Below are 18870 nucleotides of genomic sequence, written 5' to 3'. Positions count from 1 at the left end.
CATATGCTAAGTGTATATAGTAGGGTGGGGAAGACGGACACCTTTAGCACATAATATGTGTTTTAAACAATTAAGAAAGGTCTATGGGAGTCGTGAGGATATGGTTTTCTAATTTTTTTAATGTTCTTTGTTTACAATCAAATGGGATGGGAAAATAGAATGAAAAACTGTCCTATCTTCCCCTACCCTGCCACATGAATGAATGAATGAATGAATGTAACTTACTTTATCCTCGCGTGGCCGGAAAACGGGTTTAACACCTCGTGCCAGCTTACGAGTTGCCATGTATGTTACTTTGTGGGTGATTATTTTTTTTGGATTTTTTCATTTTTTTTTTATGTATGGCTGATAATTTTGGACAACCCATTAGTGACCACTGGGTTGAAGCAATTGTCGTTAAGTGTCTTGCCCAAGGACACATACGCCCACAATGGTAGCAGCGACGAGCCTTGAACCCATTACCTAATGGTTACAGGCAGGCGCGCTAACCACTACGCCACGGCGCCGGACGAACATGACGTTCTTCTGTTTTGTAAGGAGCTCTTACTGCATGACACCTCATCATGACCGTGATATACTGAAGTGACTTATATTAGGACCCTTGATTTACTCCACAGTTGGCCCAATACCACATAAAATGTTTTTATAACAATTCGTTTTAATGAATTTTATTAAAAAAACATAGCAAGACTAGCGATAAATAAATAAAAAATAATGACGAATTTAATTTGACCAATCGGCACCATTTGATCTATAGACTCATGGCCCGCTTTAAAATCTGCATGAAATTTATGGTGCATGAATTTCTCAGAGAAACATTAGTGGTATTAAGAAAAACAGTTAATAAAGTAACAAGAAAATAGAAAAACACGTTTCGGAATTTGCAGCACGATTAATATAACTCACTTTTTCATTGCTTTGTGAGATAGAATGTCAGTGAAAATTGAAAATAATAATATTAGAAGCAATTGATTTGTCACTTCTTTGTCAAGCAGAAGATGAATCAAACATGTTGTTGGTGGTCGTTATATCATCACGGGAGGATTGAACGGATAACTCGGTCCCAGTATTGTTGCAGTCTGATAATGGTCTGTTTGCTACCTGCTCGCTTGTCGGTAAAATCGTTTCCAAAGGTGTATGATTATTGTTGTTGTTGAGCTGTACCGAAGGTGCACTAAAACATAAAATATGATTTATCAATTACAGAAAATTTGGTTAAGCCACATTTAGATTTATAACTATAGGCCACGAGCTATGTTTTATAATGCTTCAACCACTAGACTTTCTTTACAAATAAAAAAATAATAAATATCATCATTTCTGGAGGTCATGATATTCCTGCCACTACTTACTTTTTGTCGCATGCTGTTTGTTGAATATTAACTTTGACGGCAACTTTCAAGTTAATTCTTTTTCCATCGTCAAATAGTCTAAAACAAAAAATACATTATTTTAAAATATAGGTTATAAGATTATTTTTTTTAAATACCTACATTTTTTCATAGTTTTCTGCCCGATCTGTTATTGCAGTGTCCGTAGATATTTTTCCTGCTATATCAACGTTGAATGTAGTTGATTCTGTATCATCTGCACAAGTAGCGGTATTACACATATAAACTGCTAATCATAATATAAAATAGCTCTTCTAGTAAATTCTATTCTAACAAGTGTGTATTTTGTCGAATTTTATTCGAGTTGTTAGTACAAAAAAATTAATTTTTTATAACAGCTTTTTTAGATTTAATAATAGTACGCTTACAAACTTGCAAAACAACCCAATCAACACATGACATATACCATCATAACACTTATTCAACTTACTGCTGCTACTACTTTCCGACTGTACTGAATCTTTTTCAGATTGTCCAGAAAATCGATTGATGTCTTTTGAAAATGTTGTGGTAAGTACATCTTCGTAAATGTCTTGGTTGTTCAGATTCATTCCCAATCGCTGTTGTAAACACAGAATGTTATGGCACAACAAATAACTTTGTGTTTGGACACGGGCTTATAAGTTATATAAACATTTCTGTATTGAAAATTGTACAGTTTATAGCTAATGTACTATCTTGCTGATATTATTGCCAGCCATATTTGCTAACAGGCGTTTAAGCATTAAAAGTTTACGAAAGTTTTATTGAAATTGAAACCAATATTTTATCTGCCGTAAGACACTTTTTAAACCGAGTTCCATAAAATCCATGTAAATCGTTTCAAGTTGTAATTTTAGTATTACAGTTGTTATACAATTCCCATTCGTATGTTTTGCCCGTTTTTAATATGATAAATTTCCGAAAAATAAGGGTTGAGCATTCTCATATTAGTTGGAATGATAAAAAGTATGGGACTCAAACTTATAAGATATATAACCAATTTATAAAATCTTACCTCTGGTTGAAGACTGTGGGAACGATTTCTATTTTGTATTTTAAGACGTCGGTTACTCGCTTTAGAAACTGAAGATAAGTTGATGTTGTTGCTGTTGTTAAAGTTGCTGTTATCGAAGTCTTTAAATGGATTTCTGTCGTTTGCGTTACGACCATACATTCCTTTGCGTCCAGCTATAAACATGCAGATTCAGATAAAGTTTCGAATATTCACTAGATTGTAAATTACAACAAAAGCTGAATTTTTTGGTGAGGTTTTTATTTATTTTGTTTTAGTTTTTAGTAGCAAGGGTTTACAGGTCCTCTTTTATGAAGCGTGTTAAAAGAATATTTGTTTTTCTTTTGTGAGCGACCTCCGTGTTACTCAAACACTAAAAAAGATAGCAGAAAATATTGCAACAACTTTGCCGCCATACGGATACAATAGTTATATAATATATTAGAATACTTTGTAATTTGCAAGAAGGTTTTTTAAAAAAAGCAAGTAGAAATTACTTCTTGGAGGGGAAGTTTCTTGTACCATCGATTTGTTTGAATCTGAACTCATATCTGGTGGTTTAATTCTTACACTGTATGCCACTGAACGACTTGACCGAATGGCATGTGTGGCTGTATTTTGTCTTACCTCCTACATGGAAAAACATATTGTTTAGAAAATATTACGCAGTTATGGGAAATTATTAATTATTATAAATGTTTCAGGTTAAAATAAAGATTTAAAAAAAAAATTTTAATTGCCAAACATTTTAGTTAAATTAATAGGAGAACATTACCATTATATGGAGCATTTGCTATATAGTTAAAGGCCTAAAAATCAAGTGTCTTATGTTAACGTACCTCTACTGTGTTTCTTTGTGGTGTCCAATATATCACGTAAAGTTTCGGGAAAAAAATACAAGCCAGTAATGCAAAAGTTGAAGATAAGATTGCAATGCAGCTTACAGCTGTAGCGTTGATACCTTAATACAAAAAACACACAGATTTTTATTCATGAAACAAGATGTGGTCTTAACTGATCTGCGTATGACTGTAAGAGTTTCAAACTTTCCTTTATTTAGGGCCAAGACATGCTATAACTCTTTAAAGAATTTTATAATTTCATATTCCTTTTTTGAGTGACTCTGCAAGATGGGCCTTATTCATGAAGCTATGTAGGAATGGTAGGATAACTAGTTTAATGAATTAAAACTAATAGCATAAAAATAACCAGACCCCGAAAATGGTTTCTTTATGTATTAGGTCAGAATACAAAGTATTTTAAGTTATATACATTAATTTCTTACCAGTTGTGCTGAGATATGCTGGTATAAAAGACAACCACACGATGAAGAAGATAAGCATGGAAAACGTTATAAACTTTGCTTCATTGAAGTTTTCTGGAAGCTTGCGAGCCCGAAAAGCGAACACGAAAGCTGTTAAAGCAAGCAGACAGAGGTAACCATACACAAACCCCATGATGACCAAGTTACCAACATTGCACTCCACGATTAGTGAGATATCAGATGTCTGGGAAAAAAGAGTTCAATCATGAATTTATAATAAACTCACTTATTTATTCTCGTGTGACAATGCAGAATCAGCCGTTATACCACAAGTGTGGTAAAACTGTAACAGTCGTAATAACACAAGTGTTCTATACACCTAATTAGTTTAAAGGTATGTGCATTCATGAGTAGTCGATTTTCTCCTTCTCTGAAAGACCAACAAATTACTCATTAGTGACCCATGGTTAACATCAAACACTGTTAACACCTTGCTCAACCATGTCCACAATGATAAAAGCATTGTGCATGGAAAGCAATATGGTTACGATGCAAGCACTGAACCACTAAGCCACGGTGCCAAACACTAACTTGTTTATCTGTCAGTGTGAAGAATATTTTTGGTTTTGGTACAGATAAAATTAGGACTGGCACTGGCAATATGAACTTTATAAAAGGTACATACGGCTGTTCTTCATATTATCTTATAAATCAATCACATGTGCCCATACCTTGCTTTGAGACAACATGACCTTCGGTGGGTCAACAACTAACCATGTTACTGAGAGAATAACTTGCACAAGAGACACTACCATCACAACAAACACTTGTACATGTTCCCCAAGCCATTTTGTTCGCTAAAAAATCAAAACAAAAGTTTTATGAAATAGGGTTGAATGTCAAGGATTTTTCCATAAAAACAGCCAAGTGAAAATTATTCAGAGTATCATATTAGGCATAATATGCGAGAAGATTTCAATCATATCGGGTTCTTCAGCAAGTTTCCACTTATGTAACTGTGTGGGTGATTGTTTATTTTATTATTTTCTGAATGACTGCCAAATTGGACGACCTATCAGTGACCATTGTGTCAAATTATAGTCTTGCCCCAAGGTCATACACACTGGTTTGAATTAAATACAACGGTCAGTTTCAAAGCTAGGTTCCATGATTTTTTTAAGTATTTTATTGGTCATATTTTTATATGTTTAAAACTATACAACTAGTTATTTTTCCATCTATCTACCTTTTTGTACGTGACGGGTATCCTCGCTTCAAAAGCAGTAAGCACTCGAAGAGTTTTTACCAGAATCGCCGCAATGCAGAAAGTGAAGCTCAGGCTAAATGTCACCTGAGATAAAGGTTGCATTTTACATATTTGAACATAACCTGTATAGTGTATACTATAGGAATACATCAGAATTTTTGCATAATACAATGAAGCAAAGTCAACATCAAATACAATGTTCATTGCAAACAAGAATTTTGATCTTAGAGATTCCTTGCCAACACCTCGGATGTAGGAAATTGTTTTACTATCGATAAATGTCACTAAACTCACAGTTCTTCCTTTGCAATTCCAATCCTGCGGCTTTCCAAGGTACAAAAGTGGAGTTAGAAAGCAGCAAAATATTGATAGAAATAAAAGAAAACTTAGTTCCCTGTTTGTTGCTTTTACCAGGGGGGTTCTGCGCATCTTCATAAACGACCCTACGTAAGATCAAAAGCATTAATATCAAACAAACAAAAACATAAATTTAAATTGGGTGTATTTTGGGATTGGAAAGGTAAAACACAGACATAGGAAATAAGAGTCATTTATTCATTTAAAATACAATCTAATCTTCTGAGATAAATACAGCGTTTCATCATTTTATCTTTGCATGGCAGGTCAAAAGATTTTCATTTTTTGTCCCATTTGATAATAAACAAAGAACGTTAAAATACTGTATCTTCATGACTCCCATAGACTGTTGTTAATTGTTCAAAACATGATCAGGATATTTGGATAATATATGCTTATAGTGTCCCGTCTTTCCCTCTAATATACATTAAATTATATTGGTAATTATTTTTTTCGGGCTTTGGACTTATTACTGGGCTAGCAAATAACTAATATACCAACTTTTTTTTCATACTTACCAGCAGTAAATAGCGTAAGTAAGATCCCAATGCCAGACAAAACGCAAAACGTAACTCCGAAAGCGTCACCCCAACGAATATATTCTTCATTCTTCGGAATGCAACCTGTGTTCACAAACACATGTGTTATTCAATTTAAATTTTTATGATAAATATTAAATTAGGAGTCTTGGCTAAATTAGTCTAAAAAACAAACAAATTGTGCAATTTTGTACAATCAAATTTAGTTTATATAGCTTTATATATAAATTGACTTAATTTTAACAAAAAAAATCAAATTTTAAAACATCTCTTCAGGAAATTTATTACAAATGTTTTGACAACATTTTTACAGCAATAAGGGTTGCTGGTGTATAAAAAGCGTTGAAAAAATCAGCCTATAAAACAATTTGACTGTGAACCTATTTTTGTTGTATAATAAGCCTGTCAACAATGTGTACTCTACAGCTTTAAACTTACTAGTTCGGTTATCGTCAGCCCTGTGAGTAAGGTTGCATGGTGTACATACTGGACTATTGATGTCAACTGAATATTCGCCTGACGGACACTCAGCGCACTTAAAACAGCACGCACTCTGCAGCTGAATCTTGTAATATCCTGGCTGGCAGTCGGCGTTGCAGACCGATTTGGGAATCTGCAAAATATTGTTTTGTTTTTACATATATAACTTGATGTTTAATGGTGATTACTTGTTTCTTCTAAGATGACAGGGATTACGTTATGACTAAGGATAGGTTTACTATATTGTGCATCATGTTGCACAATTGAACATATGTACGCCTGATTATGATATACTATACAGGATAGTATTGGTAAAACATGTTTTCTTGGTATGGCTACAAGAACACCCACAGTGGTAGCTTTGTAAGTAGTATTGCATGCTATAGGTCATTAAACTAACAAATGTGATATGGCATTGGTAAGTTTAACAAAAACCAAAAAAACTGTGAACCCAAAACATATTTTAACTTAAACAAACAATTTAAACATCTTACGTCATTATGTTTGTGCCAGTAGATGGCGCTCTCGTTGATCGACCACTTGGGGGTTACCATGCTTGAGTAATTACCAACATGTACAAAGTCAACGGTGATATTGCCCCGACAGTTCATCTTTGGTATCCAACTAACTAGCTTGTATGAAGCATTTGGATCGCCGTTCTCATCAAAATTAAACTGAATCAATAGGTAAAAGTTGATTTGTGAAGCATGACTAAATTCAACTACAGAAATAATAACTAAACAGGGCATATGTGTTAAAAAATTAATCTGTTTAAGTTGACCACCAAAAGTTGTGTGTGGTATAAAACAGACTGTACTAAAATGTAGTAATAATTATAAATAAAACATGACTGTGTGGTTTCATCTTAGTTTAATCGCGAATTCAATGCTGATAATTCCCAACCTCATATAACTAAAAAATATTATATTCCCAGTTCATAAATATTTACTCCAGATGACTGAAACCTAACCATCAAGGTGCTGGCTTTGATAACCAGCTGAGTAACACCTTGTTTCACACACTTCTGATGAATTATGAAGTTTAGTCAATTTAACTGAATATTACAAGGAATCGGAACATTGGCCAAAAGTGAGCATGTTAAATGGAAGAAATGATTAAATGAATGAAAGAAAATTATTTATCATTGAGTGGTGGGGAAGTAACACACAAAATCTATCATAAAACGTTTTATGTTTTGCACACCTCGTGCTAGCTTAAGAATTACCGCAAGTTTGTGGCTTTAGGGGTTATTTTTTTTCTTTTTTTCGCACAGAATTATGACAAAAAAATGTGTTACAGTGAAAAAGTATTTAAGGTATCACACACGGCCACAATGGCAGCAGCATCAAGCCTTTAACACAGCTTACTGTCTATAGCACGTCAAGTGGAAAATATCAGTATAATGCAAGTGAGAAATTAAACTTGGCAAGGTCATTATTTCAACATGAAGTGAATGTAACATGCCAGTGCGAAGGCCACACAGTTATTTTACAAAATGCAAATTATATTTTCCGAAGCAGCATGCTTTGTAGACCAAAATTAACCATCACACTACTTACAGTATCATTATGCGTCTAGAAAGAAAAACATCCAAAATCACTCTCTGTTTTAAAATTAGAGAACATCGTTCTTTAAATGCAATATGCTTGACAAGAGTTTTCTACAGAACACACAAGTGCTAAATAAAAAATGCAAAATGTATACCTTGTAATCGTGTCCAGGAGGAAAAAAATCGACCTTTTTGATGTATGATAAGAGTTGCCATGTAGTGAGGTTGTTTAAGTATGGACAGGCACCATTCTGTGAGAAATACAATCGTTAATGAACATGGGTTAGTAAACTTTGACGTGTGTCCAATTAATTATAATGTTGTCCCACTAGAGGGTTCTAAATTTATCCAATTAACAGCAACATATTTATTCACATGGGGGTTGGGGCATGTCCAATTAAAAGTAAAATTTACGGATACAGACAGTAAACAGAGTTTTTCGTGTCAACTCGAACCAATCTAAATTTTGAAACTCCAAACCTAACCAATAGCTATCTAAACTGCATTGCTTATAGCAACTAACCATTAACTGTTCATTTTTTATTGTATTCATTTAAATTAATACCTTTAAAGCATCAAGGTCAAGGCAAAATGACAAAGCCATAGTATAGTAGGGTGGGGGAAGATGGGACATCTTTACATTCTATATACTTGTTCCATTTGGTAATAAACAAAGAGCATTCAAAGAATTATTAGGCCTTATTTTTCTGACTTTTATAAATCGTTGTTATTTGTTTAAAACACGATCAGGATATTTGGATATTATGAGCTAAATGTGTCCTATCTTACTCCAAAGTAATATGTCAGTCACATAAACAATACCCTACCTTGAGCAAGCCTTTGCCTTCAACGCATGTGCTAATATTATGCAAGGCCGACGCCACCACATACACAGCAAGGTAAGTGGTATAACTCTTCTCCAAATCAGTCCAACCTAAATAAGCAGATGTGATTGCACCATCTCCTGTTAACGACTCGTTTCCGGTGCAGTTCTCTGTGTTGAGTGAATTATAGTAAGTTGAGAAAAACAAACAGTTTTATTTATTGGCATACTAAAATAACAGATAAAACAAGAATGGGTAAAAGACACAGACTTCCCATATCAGAGCTCGGTAATTATAATCATAACTACATTAGATAAGGAAGTTATGCCATGGTGTTGGCTCGTAAACAACATGGCATACTTAATTTTATTTTAATACACAACACATGCCAAAACTTTTTCCTAAATTATTGTAAAGTATTGATAGTTTCACAGCAAACCTGTGCATACCAGCCACTTGAGTTTTTCACAGAATTTACTGAGCCGTAGAATATATAGCATAGACTATACACGTATGTAAACATACCAGCATAGCTGTTGTGAGAGGACATGTCACCATCGTTTTCTGTTTTGGCGCACACGGTGTCTGGGCAATTACACTGAAACGATTTCTCCCAGAATTCAGTTATGTATGGGCTTTCAGGTTGTGTTTTGGGGGAAACACCTTCAAGAAACGCCCGAAATCCCGGCATTTCACCACCGCGCGTGGCGATTCCTAATGTGCCTTGGAACACTCGTGCTGAAGACAAAAGTAGACTGTCATACGTACCCGCGTCAACCGTTTTACTGATCATCAGAGCGCTACGTTTGTAAGGTAAGTATTGGAAATCATAGGGAAATATTATTACAGTGCTTATCATAGGTAGAACACCACAGGACATGCAGGACAAATCATAGGTAATAAACGTTCAACCAGTTTGTTTGGTAATACACATAGATTTATGTTTTGTGAAATTAAACTAACCGTCGATAGCTCGCACTGTATCTGAAGTCGCCCACGCTTCACTTGCAATCCACACTTTATCTGTCACCGAATACTCGCTGAGATACCGAGCAAGTGGAACAAGGTGGGTGGCGCTTATGAAAGTCACAAACACGGTGGCATTGTAGTTTTTGATCTCACGAGCAGTCTGCTTCAAGTGCTCCTCGCTCATGGACTGTGAAAATTTAATGAATAATAAGAAGTGATAGATGCCCGATATTAAATATGTGACGGTAACATACGTAATTTAAGTGCGGCCGTTATACCCGATGGTAATCTCTAACTGTTTATGTACATCCAGTCATTTAAATGTCATGAAAGTCGATGCCAACTGTAATTCTTTGTTTAATAATTCAAGACACGAATACGCTAAATTACATTAACGGACTTCGTTGCGTTCATCTGAAAGTCGTTAAACGAACCTTGCGTAATGAAGAAAGCCTAATGGATGTGTTTGCCAGTTAAACATAAAGAAATTAAAAGTCGCAGATTAATTCGAAAATTCTTAACGAGGCATCACGAGTCAAAGTCCACTAAGAGGGTGACTCTAATTAAATTTTAATAAAAATTCGATCCAAATAACGTTCGTGAATGTTGAAACCTATCGTAAGAGAATTGAATAATGGAATAAACAAAAGAAGGTTTGTGAATAATGCCTTTAAAAATTAACGGTGCATTGCAGAATACACAAACATGCAGCTTGGAAGTGGAACTCTAACCTCGGATACATAAGCTGTGTACTCCACACATATGCCATGTTTCTCTGCTTCTTCTTTAAAACGGGAAATTCCGGGACGCCCGTAATCATCATCCCCAGCTACCGCACCGACCCAGGTCCAATTATGATGCAATAATAGCTCAACCATCGCCGTCGCCTGTTCATCGTCATTTGGTATCGTCCGCAGGAACGAACTAAAATACGAGATTTACTGTTTTCCATTTCTTATTATTGAGCAACACTTTAACGGTACCAACTTGTAAATGTTTTTGTTGGACAACAATCTGCTCGTCGACCCGTAGCTAATTTGCGGAACATCGAATACACTTAGAATGTTAGACACCACGATCGATTTGTCTGAAGCGGTCGGGCCAATGAGTGCCGACAAACCTGTGTGCAAACCTGGTAAAGGCAAATTTTCTGGATACAGTTTGTTCTGCTTTATTGCGATTGGCGTGAAGTTTACAAAGAAGCATCTTATGCGTTGGGTTGTCTTAATTTGCAGCCAGACAACAAAAAAATTAAAATAATAAAAAAGTAGTCTGCTTTATTGCGATTGGCGTGAAGTTTACAAAGAAGCATCTTATGGGTTGGGTTGTCTTAATTTGCACCCATACAACAAAAAATTAAAATAATAAAAAAGTAATCACCCACTGAGATACATGCGTGGTAACTTGTTAACGGACATTATGGGTATGAAGCAAAATACCTGTATTATGACGAATACCGTAGTTTTGCCACGCGAGGATAAAACAAGTTGCGGATCAATTTTGGCGTCGCAAATAAAACAGTTTTAGAGCCAAAAAATTGCACAAAAATATTAAAAAAGCTTAGCAAAAACCTTAAAAAAACATTGCATAAATGACGACATATAGTACAGGGTGGGAGAAGATGGGACACTTTTAGCTTGAATATCCCAATATCTTGATCGTGTTTTAAACAATTACCAACGGTCTATGTGAGTCGTAAAAATTTGGTTTTAAGATTCTTTGAATGTTCTTTGTTTACTAGCAAATTGGACGAGAAAATAAAATGAAAAGGTGTCCCATCTTCCCCGCCCACAATAACAAAAAGTAAATGCACATTCAAGTAAAAAAAAAGTTCTATTTTTTTTTGTTTTGTTGACGTACTTTTTGGACGCTTATAAATCGAATCAACCACGTGTAAAGCTTGAGTGACTGCACGGGCATGCGTGTTGCATGTGTCGAAAAGTTGCCAACCAAGCGATATATTTGGCAGGATGTCGCTTCTATCAGAGGTAAACAATAAACATTATTAAGGAAATATTCCAAATGAATAGCCTATAATATCACTGTATACCTATTGTTTATTTCTTGAATGGCAAAGATCATGGCTTGCATCCACCGAAACCCTAAGAAGTTATATCTTCGACATACCAGGGCTTCCGGTGCTTCTTCTAGGCTAAAAATAAATATGGTAAGAGTAAGACATATTTATGTTTATTGCTAATGCTAAATTGCTGATAAGTTTTATGTTATGTACATAGTAACAGTTAATAAATTCACTCCTAAGTAAAGCAAAGAATTATATAGTACGGTGGAGTATGATAGGACACTTTACGTACATAATTTCTAAAATATATCTTGATCGTATTTTAAACAATTAACAACGGTCTGTGTGAGTTGTGAGGATACGGTTTTATAATTATTTTAATGTTCTTTGTTTACTACCATATATGACAAGAAATTGATATTAAAAGGTGTACCATATTCCCCCACTATAATATAAAATAAAAATTAATTCTGGAATATAGTCATTATTCATGTAATAAAAATATAAATAGAAAATGTAAACATAGGTGATAAGCAAAGTTTGGAAAGGATATTTTGCAGCGGCATTTTAACAGTTTCTTCACAGGATCAAAAACATCCTATTCAGGTTACTTTAAATACTAAATGATTGAAACTTCAACGTAAAATTCTATATACATACAAAACTAAATATGAATTTCATACTGAAAGTTTTAAATAAAAACTCTAATTTATTAACCCCAGCGGATGGAATACGACTATATAGTGTTGTTAGTTGTGTACGTGCAGCAGCATACACTTTTATCCTAAATATCGTTATATGACTGTCTGGGATTGCTATTATATACAATACCGCAGCTTAAGTGTATATAAGTGTTGCTCGGCCCACATTCGACCGCAAGAAAACAATAAACCAAATTAGGTTCTGATTAGAAGCGTTCATGTAAAACCGACTCTTTTAATAAACTATGGAATTAATTACAAATCGGTTGGGTTTTCCGCTTATGTAAGTTTACTGAACTATTTTAATAAGTCGAACTAAAGTATCTATAACATAAGTACCTGTAATTATCCGGTCGGTCTGAAATGTAATGTAAAGGGAAAAGTCCAGCTATGGTGATATTACCAGGGTGCTTGTATGACACAGGTTCTGTCCAGGAACCCTTGCAGAATCGCAACGCCAAAATAAACGGTAGGATGACAGTTTGTGGTAGCATTTTATATCCACTCTATCAGTGTTTAATTGCGTGCAACAGGTGTCCGTATATCACCAGCATTCTATGCTAAAAGGTAAACGCTACTACCTTAATTAGTGTTGGTATCGTAAATAAGAACTAAATAAGAATGAAACTTAACGACGACGCTGACACTGGTAGTAAATGGACGTAAAATAATTCGGTTAAATATATAAACAGATTTTGCTTTTAAAATATATATAACAAGAATTAACTCATTCCAAACTCAACTACTACCTTACGTGCATATAGTTATTTAAGGTGCTAGTTCTTTACTATAAACACGACAAAACGCCTCTCCTGACCAAAGTTAGTAGTAGTGCTGACTACCGCATTTCACGGTCGCAAGGCCCGTCATTGCTTCCGAAATACAACTATGTACCAACAGAATACGTCACGTCAAAAATTCAATAGAACTTTTAACTTTTACTGCCCTCGCTACAGTCTTTATGGTATATACAAGCCTAGCAACACTATGTTTGCAGCGTTATTACCACATGTAATAAGTGCTAAACCTGCGTTAATGATAAACTGGTACAGCACGTTTAAACGTCAAATAAATCGCACGCCTTTGTCTAACGTATTGTATAAACATCATAAAGTAGCTTTTACTATTTCCTATGAACTAGACTTACCGAAAAGGTTAAACGAAGAACTTAGGTCCTAAATAAAATCAGACTATATGCTACCTACTTTAGTATTGATTTAAAACAAGTAATTTAGAAACGCGTTCATGTCCGTGGTATACCACGGCTGAGATTTTTCGGTTTACTATTTATTTAGATTATCGCCTGGACCGACTTGTGACGTCACAACCATGTTCTCGTATTACGTATAACTAGTTCGTGTCCCACAAGCGTGTTAAGATCGGTTATTACAAAACATTCTTGCCGCAGGGCGTCAACATTTTCTATTTTAAGCAAATCCAACAGTGGCGGAAAGCAAAATAAATCGATCTAGCAATGTGGCAGCATAGCACCATTAAATTTTACTAACTACATGACATACTGACCTTTGGTTGCGTACTTAAATTTATGAAAATTTGACACTGTACTGAGTCAGTTCTGTACATCAGCACTCTACAGGTTACTATGAATATATCTAAAATAGCACAGACAATAAGAGCACTACCTAACAGCACGTAGCCTACATGTTTATGCAATATTAGAGAAATTTGATTTCACATATGTTTATACTATAAACTGATTTCGGCGAAAATTACAGAAGCTTGATATATGTTTCCGTTAATACGTCTTTCTGAACCACCAACCAATAAAGCCTTGTCTACTTTTTCTTATCTGTCAGCATAGCATTTACAGGCAAACTATAATGGCCTACTATAGAATGAAACTCGAGAAGTGAAATGGCCCGCCGATTTAGGGTGCGTACGGTACGTCACAATGTGTTTGTTGCGTTGACATGGCGATTCTCCTCAGTAAAAAAAACTTCGCTTAGAAACTTCGCAAAAGCCCATGCCTTCACGTGGTTGAATTTAGGAAATGAATCGCGATTTAGAGAAGCGTTAGCTCTTAAGTGTTAAAAAAGCACTTTACATTAAACGTAATTAAACAAGAGGTCTCATAAACACCAAACACGTGTTTTAGAACAATAAAGAGCCTGTCTCGGACAATATATCATGTATATTGCCTTGTCCTTTTCCTTGTAAAGAATACCACAATATAATATCTTTGTCCTCAAATTGTTTATGACTTGAATTTCAATCTAAAGATTAAACGTAATGCTTTGCGATTTTAGCAGTCCTTGGTATTTACCTTACTCTAACTGACTTGTTTTATTCACCCCTGACGCAGTTTTCAAATGGTTGATGAAGCATGAACCATACGAGTGGCGCGAAATTATTGGCATTCGTGAGAAACGCTTGATTATATTAAACCTGACGACCTCTTTGAATTTAAAGAATTCTAGTTTTCATACTATGAATATATAAAGTTGTCTGAAGAAAACTAAATGGTCTGTAAAGCAGGTGAAATATTAAACGAATTTTAAATAAAAACTACATTCATGACTCTGTGATTCTCTTCTACTAAAGTTAGTCTGCCGGGTTCGCTATGGTCACCGCGCTTTTGAGTCGCTAGACTAAATCGTAGTCGGTGTATTTTTGCTACTAATCGGCCGACTAAATCCTGTACTTGATTTATTACAAAAGTTGGGCAGCCAAATAATCGACTACGGTATCAGTCAAGCCATTAAAAAAGCAAAATCTAAACTAGGCAGCGATTAGTTTTTACTTTAGTCGGTACTACAGACGTTAATACCACCACATGTACGACGAATATTGCTGTCCGTTGAATGGCTTTACTTTAATAACTTTACAGATCAAGGTTGCCGCTGAGAATGCCGACATCTTACCTGCCCTTGTGAGGTCTTCTGTCGAATTAACTAATTTAATTCACTCTTGCTGGGGCCGTTGCTACAACAACACTTTATTGATTTCATTAATGAACATGGCTATTCGATAATATAGGTAACTAATTAACAAGTCATCGTTATAGCTACCTTTTTATCGATTTTCTATATTTTTGTATTTTACCTACGTATTTCAAGTTAAATAAACTCATCGAATACATAGCTTGAGAAATTATTTAACCAAAACTCAATCAAAAGAAGGTACTGATGGGTTTTCGATGTACCGATGCCAGCAGTTCAAATATTAGAACTTTCCTCACAAAGCCGACGTTGGGTATTCCACCCGACTTAACAAATATTTTCTCTCGTGAGTTTTACCTCAGATATGAACCAGACCATTCCCGAAAAAACAAGGCTGGAAACGAATTGAAAAGGCGATACTATGTTGTTGTGTCATTTACTTTATTTTATATTAAAAATCTCAATATATTTAAATGAAATTTCGTAGACACACCACCAAATAAATTAAGATTCTTCTGTTTATTTAAACGGTTTGCGGTAGAGCTGGCAACACGGCGTAACTATTCAGGCATAAAAGCACGCTAGCCCTTTATAAAAACTTGACTATAGGCCCTTCATAACAAATCGAATAAGTGTAACAAAGGGTATAAGACCTAGCATATACCTTTCTGGCGAACAACGGTTTCCACTTGTTTTATCGTCTGTTTCGCCGACATCAAATCCGCAATTGCTGTCGTAACTTCACCAGACAGAGAAATTACAGGGCTGATGAATGCTTATGCAAGACGCGGAAATACTGAAACATTTTCAAACCATTTGCCAAAAACCCAAACGACGCTGCGACAATTCCTTGTAATAAAGCAGCCTTCCATTCGCCTTACGTCATAAGCGTGCTTCGTTTGTTTTATTTTTATCATCGCAAGCCTTACTGGGTATACATGCTTTATCAAACGTACACAGTCTTTGTACAGACGATGCATACTCATATATTACTGTCGGGTAAGATAGGACACCTTTAGCACACAATATACAAATATACAAATTGTGATTTGAAATTAACAACGGTCTATTCTATGGCAATCTTGATAATACGGTTTCATAATTCTTTAAAGCCTTTTTGTTAACTGCCAAATGAAGCGAGAAAAAATGGAATAAAAATGTGTCTCATCTTCTCCACCCTACTACATATAAACATACTTATATATGCTTGGTTTAACTACGGGATAGCTTACAAAACTTTGTTGGTTGCTTAATAACTTGGTTGCTTAGTAAATCACAACATATAGCCTATAACGAATGAACGCTGTACAAAGATATATATCCAAGTAAACAATCGTTTATCTATTTCGTTGTCCTATTGGTTCATAGAGACCTGATTAAATACCTTCTCGCTAGCCATATGGCTAATATGTGGCAATAAACAATTTTTAAACCATGTTTTTTATCTAATTTATGTTTTGTCAACAAGAAATTGTTGTGAAACGAACGCAGCTTTCATTTTATTAGGTGGGCATATAGATATATGTGATTAACATTTTATTGGAAAAATCGTTAGGTATATGATGCCGTGCCGTAAGATAGGTGTCGCTTTCACATAATGTTCCATATTTCCTAATCCTGTTTTTAATAATCAACAACGTTAATTTAGAATCGTGAGGTTACGGCTATATAGTAGGGTGGGGGAAGATGAGACAACTTTTCGTTCTATTTTTTCGTCTCTTTTGGTAGTAAAGAAAGAAAATTCAAAGAATTATAAAACTGTACCCCATAACTACCATAGACCATTGTTAATTGTTTAAAACACGATCCGGATATTTGGATATTAAGTGCTAAAGATGTCCCATCTTCCCCCACAGTACTATATAACTTAATAAATTATTACTTATCTACTACCAAATGAGAATATAAAACAGAATGAAAACATGGATCATAAGATGCACCATTTTACCCAGATATTCTACTTTATAGTTTTAAGGTAATGTGGTCATGTTTCTGAGCCATATTAAATATATAGCAATATAATTGATGGAAATAAACCTTACAGCCTTAAGGTGGCTGTACAAAGTATCTGGAATTCGTCCGTTTTGTCTTGATTTCGCTGCCGCATGCGGAACTTGGTAATGGGTTTGCATACGACTTCGCATGCCGGATACTGTGTACAGCCACCTTTACACCCACACCTGCTTGTGCAAGGCGATATTAAATATCGGCTTGGCGATACCGGGGCCGTGGCATGGTGGTTAGCGCGCCTACCTGTAACCCAGAGGTAATGGCTCCAAAAGGCTCGACGCTGCTACCATTGTGGGCGTATGTGTCCCTGGGCAAGACACGGTTAACGGCACTTGCTCCAACCCGGTGGTCACTAATGGGTTGTCCAAATTATCAGCTATACAAAAAAAAGAAAAAATCCACAAAAAGTAATCGCCCACAAAGTAACATACATGGTGACTCGTACGCTGGCACGAGGTGTTAAACCCATGTGATAACGACTGTCGTTTACCCGCTACGCGAGGGGAAAGTTACATTCATATAATTCATTCATTCATTCATACCCTTAAACTACACAAACACGCTTGCGACGTCACGTGGTAGTATCGCAAGGAAATATTTGCTGTTTGATTCTCAAAGATAAGTTGTTTAATTTAATTTTCACGATAGAAGAAGTACGTTACAGCAACAACCATCTGATATAATAAAAGTGCAAGGTTTGTGTTGATGCTTGACTGTATTGTGTACATTAAGTCATTACAGATTAAAAAAACGCTGCAATTTTTCTTTAATTTTAAACATTGACAAACTGATATCTTTCATGCTAAGTAATATAAAAAATGCATTACTTAATGCAGAAATATTTAAGCAATCAGTGGATTGTTTAAACGCAGATATATAGTACAATGGGGGAAGATGGGACACTTAAGCATAAATTAGAAAATATTTCCAAAATCAAAGTAGATGACGTTTTTTGGGTAATACCACGAATTAGTACTATCGTCCCTTCATTAATTGTCAACAATTTAATAAAATATAATAAAACACATGAGGAGTTATTTAGCGATCCGCAAAACAAGTGAAATTTTACAAATTCAAAAACACACAGGATAAGATGGGACAGTTTAAAATCATTGTTAATTTTGATTATTAAGTGTATTTATAAATAGGAATATACGTAAATAACACGAAATCGAAATAATACTGTACGCTTTGAAAATTAAGTCTAAACATTCTTTTTCTTGCCCTACTGTTACAGTTTTTAACATGTTATACCTATACATTATATTGTTGCATAACAATTGGTATTGTTTGAACGACAATGGGTAATGTTCGAACATAAATGGATAAATATTGTATCCAACAAGTGTATATGAACCACAGAAATAAAAAGGAGTAGAACGCGCAACTGCCCAAAACGGTGATATATTCTTTTTTCTATTCACGTGACCGCCAACTCCGTCCCCATTTCCCTTCGTCTTCATTGTAAAAGATAGGCGCATAGTATTTTTGGAAGGTTTTAGCTGTTTATTTTAAAAACTACACCAACTATTCAAGTTTATTAGGCCAGTTTAGTTATTTAGTAGGTTAACGCTTACAGTTTACCACTTGTTTAAAAAATGT

The 18870-nt window shown here is 35.0% G+C and overlaps 1 protein-coding gene across 5 annotated transcripts; it reads right to left on the bottom strand.

Annotated features, from left to right (window-relative positions):
- Positions 1-305: 305 nt before the first annotated feature.
- On the bottom strand, positions 306-13874 carry LOC149726865 (extracellular calcium-sensing receptor-like). 5 transcript variants are annotated; one of them, XM_089889385.1, is made up of 24 exons: positions 12698-13874; positions 11685-11786; positions 11495-11613; positions 10622-10766; positions 10366-10558; positions 9629-9821; positions 9191-9403; positions 8669-8835; positions 7997-8092; positions 7852-7866; positions 6787-6966; positions 6251-6425; positions 5792-5896; positions 5211-5359; positions 4896-5000; positions 4381-4506; positions 3671-3893; positions 3225-3346; positions 2883-3015; positions 2389-2561; positions 1822-1951; positions 1494-1587; positions 1353-1430; positions 306-1174 (listed from the first exon to the last, which is right to left on the bottom strand). In XM_089889385.1, the coding sequence occupies exons 1-24, from the start codon at positions 12850-12852 to the stop codon at positions 988-990; spliced, it is 3378 nt and encodes a 1125-aa protein (XP_089745511.1). In that variant the 5' UTR covers positions 12853-13874; the 3' UTR covers positions 306-987. The 5 variants fall into 5 exon arrangements, with proteins under 5 accessions (XP_089745511.1, XP_089745512.1, XP_089745513.1 ...); XM_089889386.1 differs by having other exon boundaries at positions 10622-10754; positions 12698-13873; XM_089889387.1 differs by lacking the exon at positions 7852-7866 and having other exon boundaries at positions 12698-13872.
- Positions 13875-18870: the final 4996 nt, after the last annotated feature.

Source organism: Ciona robusta, chromosome 12 (genome assembly GCF_009617815.1).
Source record: "Ciona robusta chromosome 12, ASM961781v2".
Classification (NCBI taxonomy): Eukaryota; Metazoa; Chordata; class Ascidiacea; order Phlebobranchia; family Cionidae; genus Ciona; species Ciona robusta.
Note: the sequence above shows the minus strand (reverse complement) of the source record. Positions and strands in the feature narration are given on the sequence as shown.

Coding starts and splice junctions, on each gene's coding strand:
- LOC149726865 (XM_089889385.1), bottom strand. CDS start 12,852: ATGCTACCACAAACTGTCATCCTACCGTTTATTTTGGCGTTGCGATTC. Junction 11,614..11,684: donor ATTCAAGAAATAAACAATAG/GTATACAGTGAT, acceptor TACCTCTGATAG/AAGCGACATCCTGCCAAATA. Junction 10,559..10,621: donor TCCAACAAAAACATTTACAA/GTTGGTACCGTT, acceptor CTCGTATTTTAG/TTCGTTCCTGCGGACGATAC.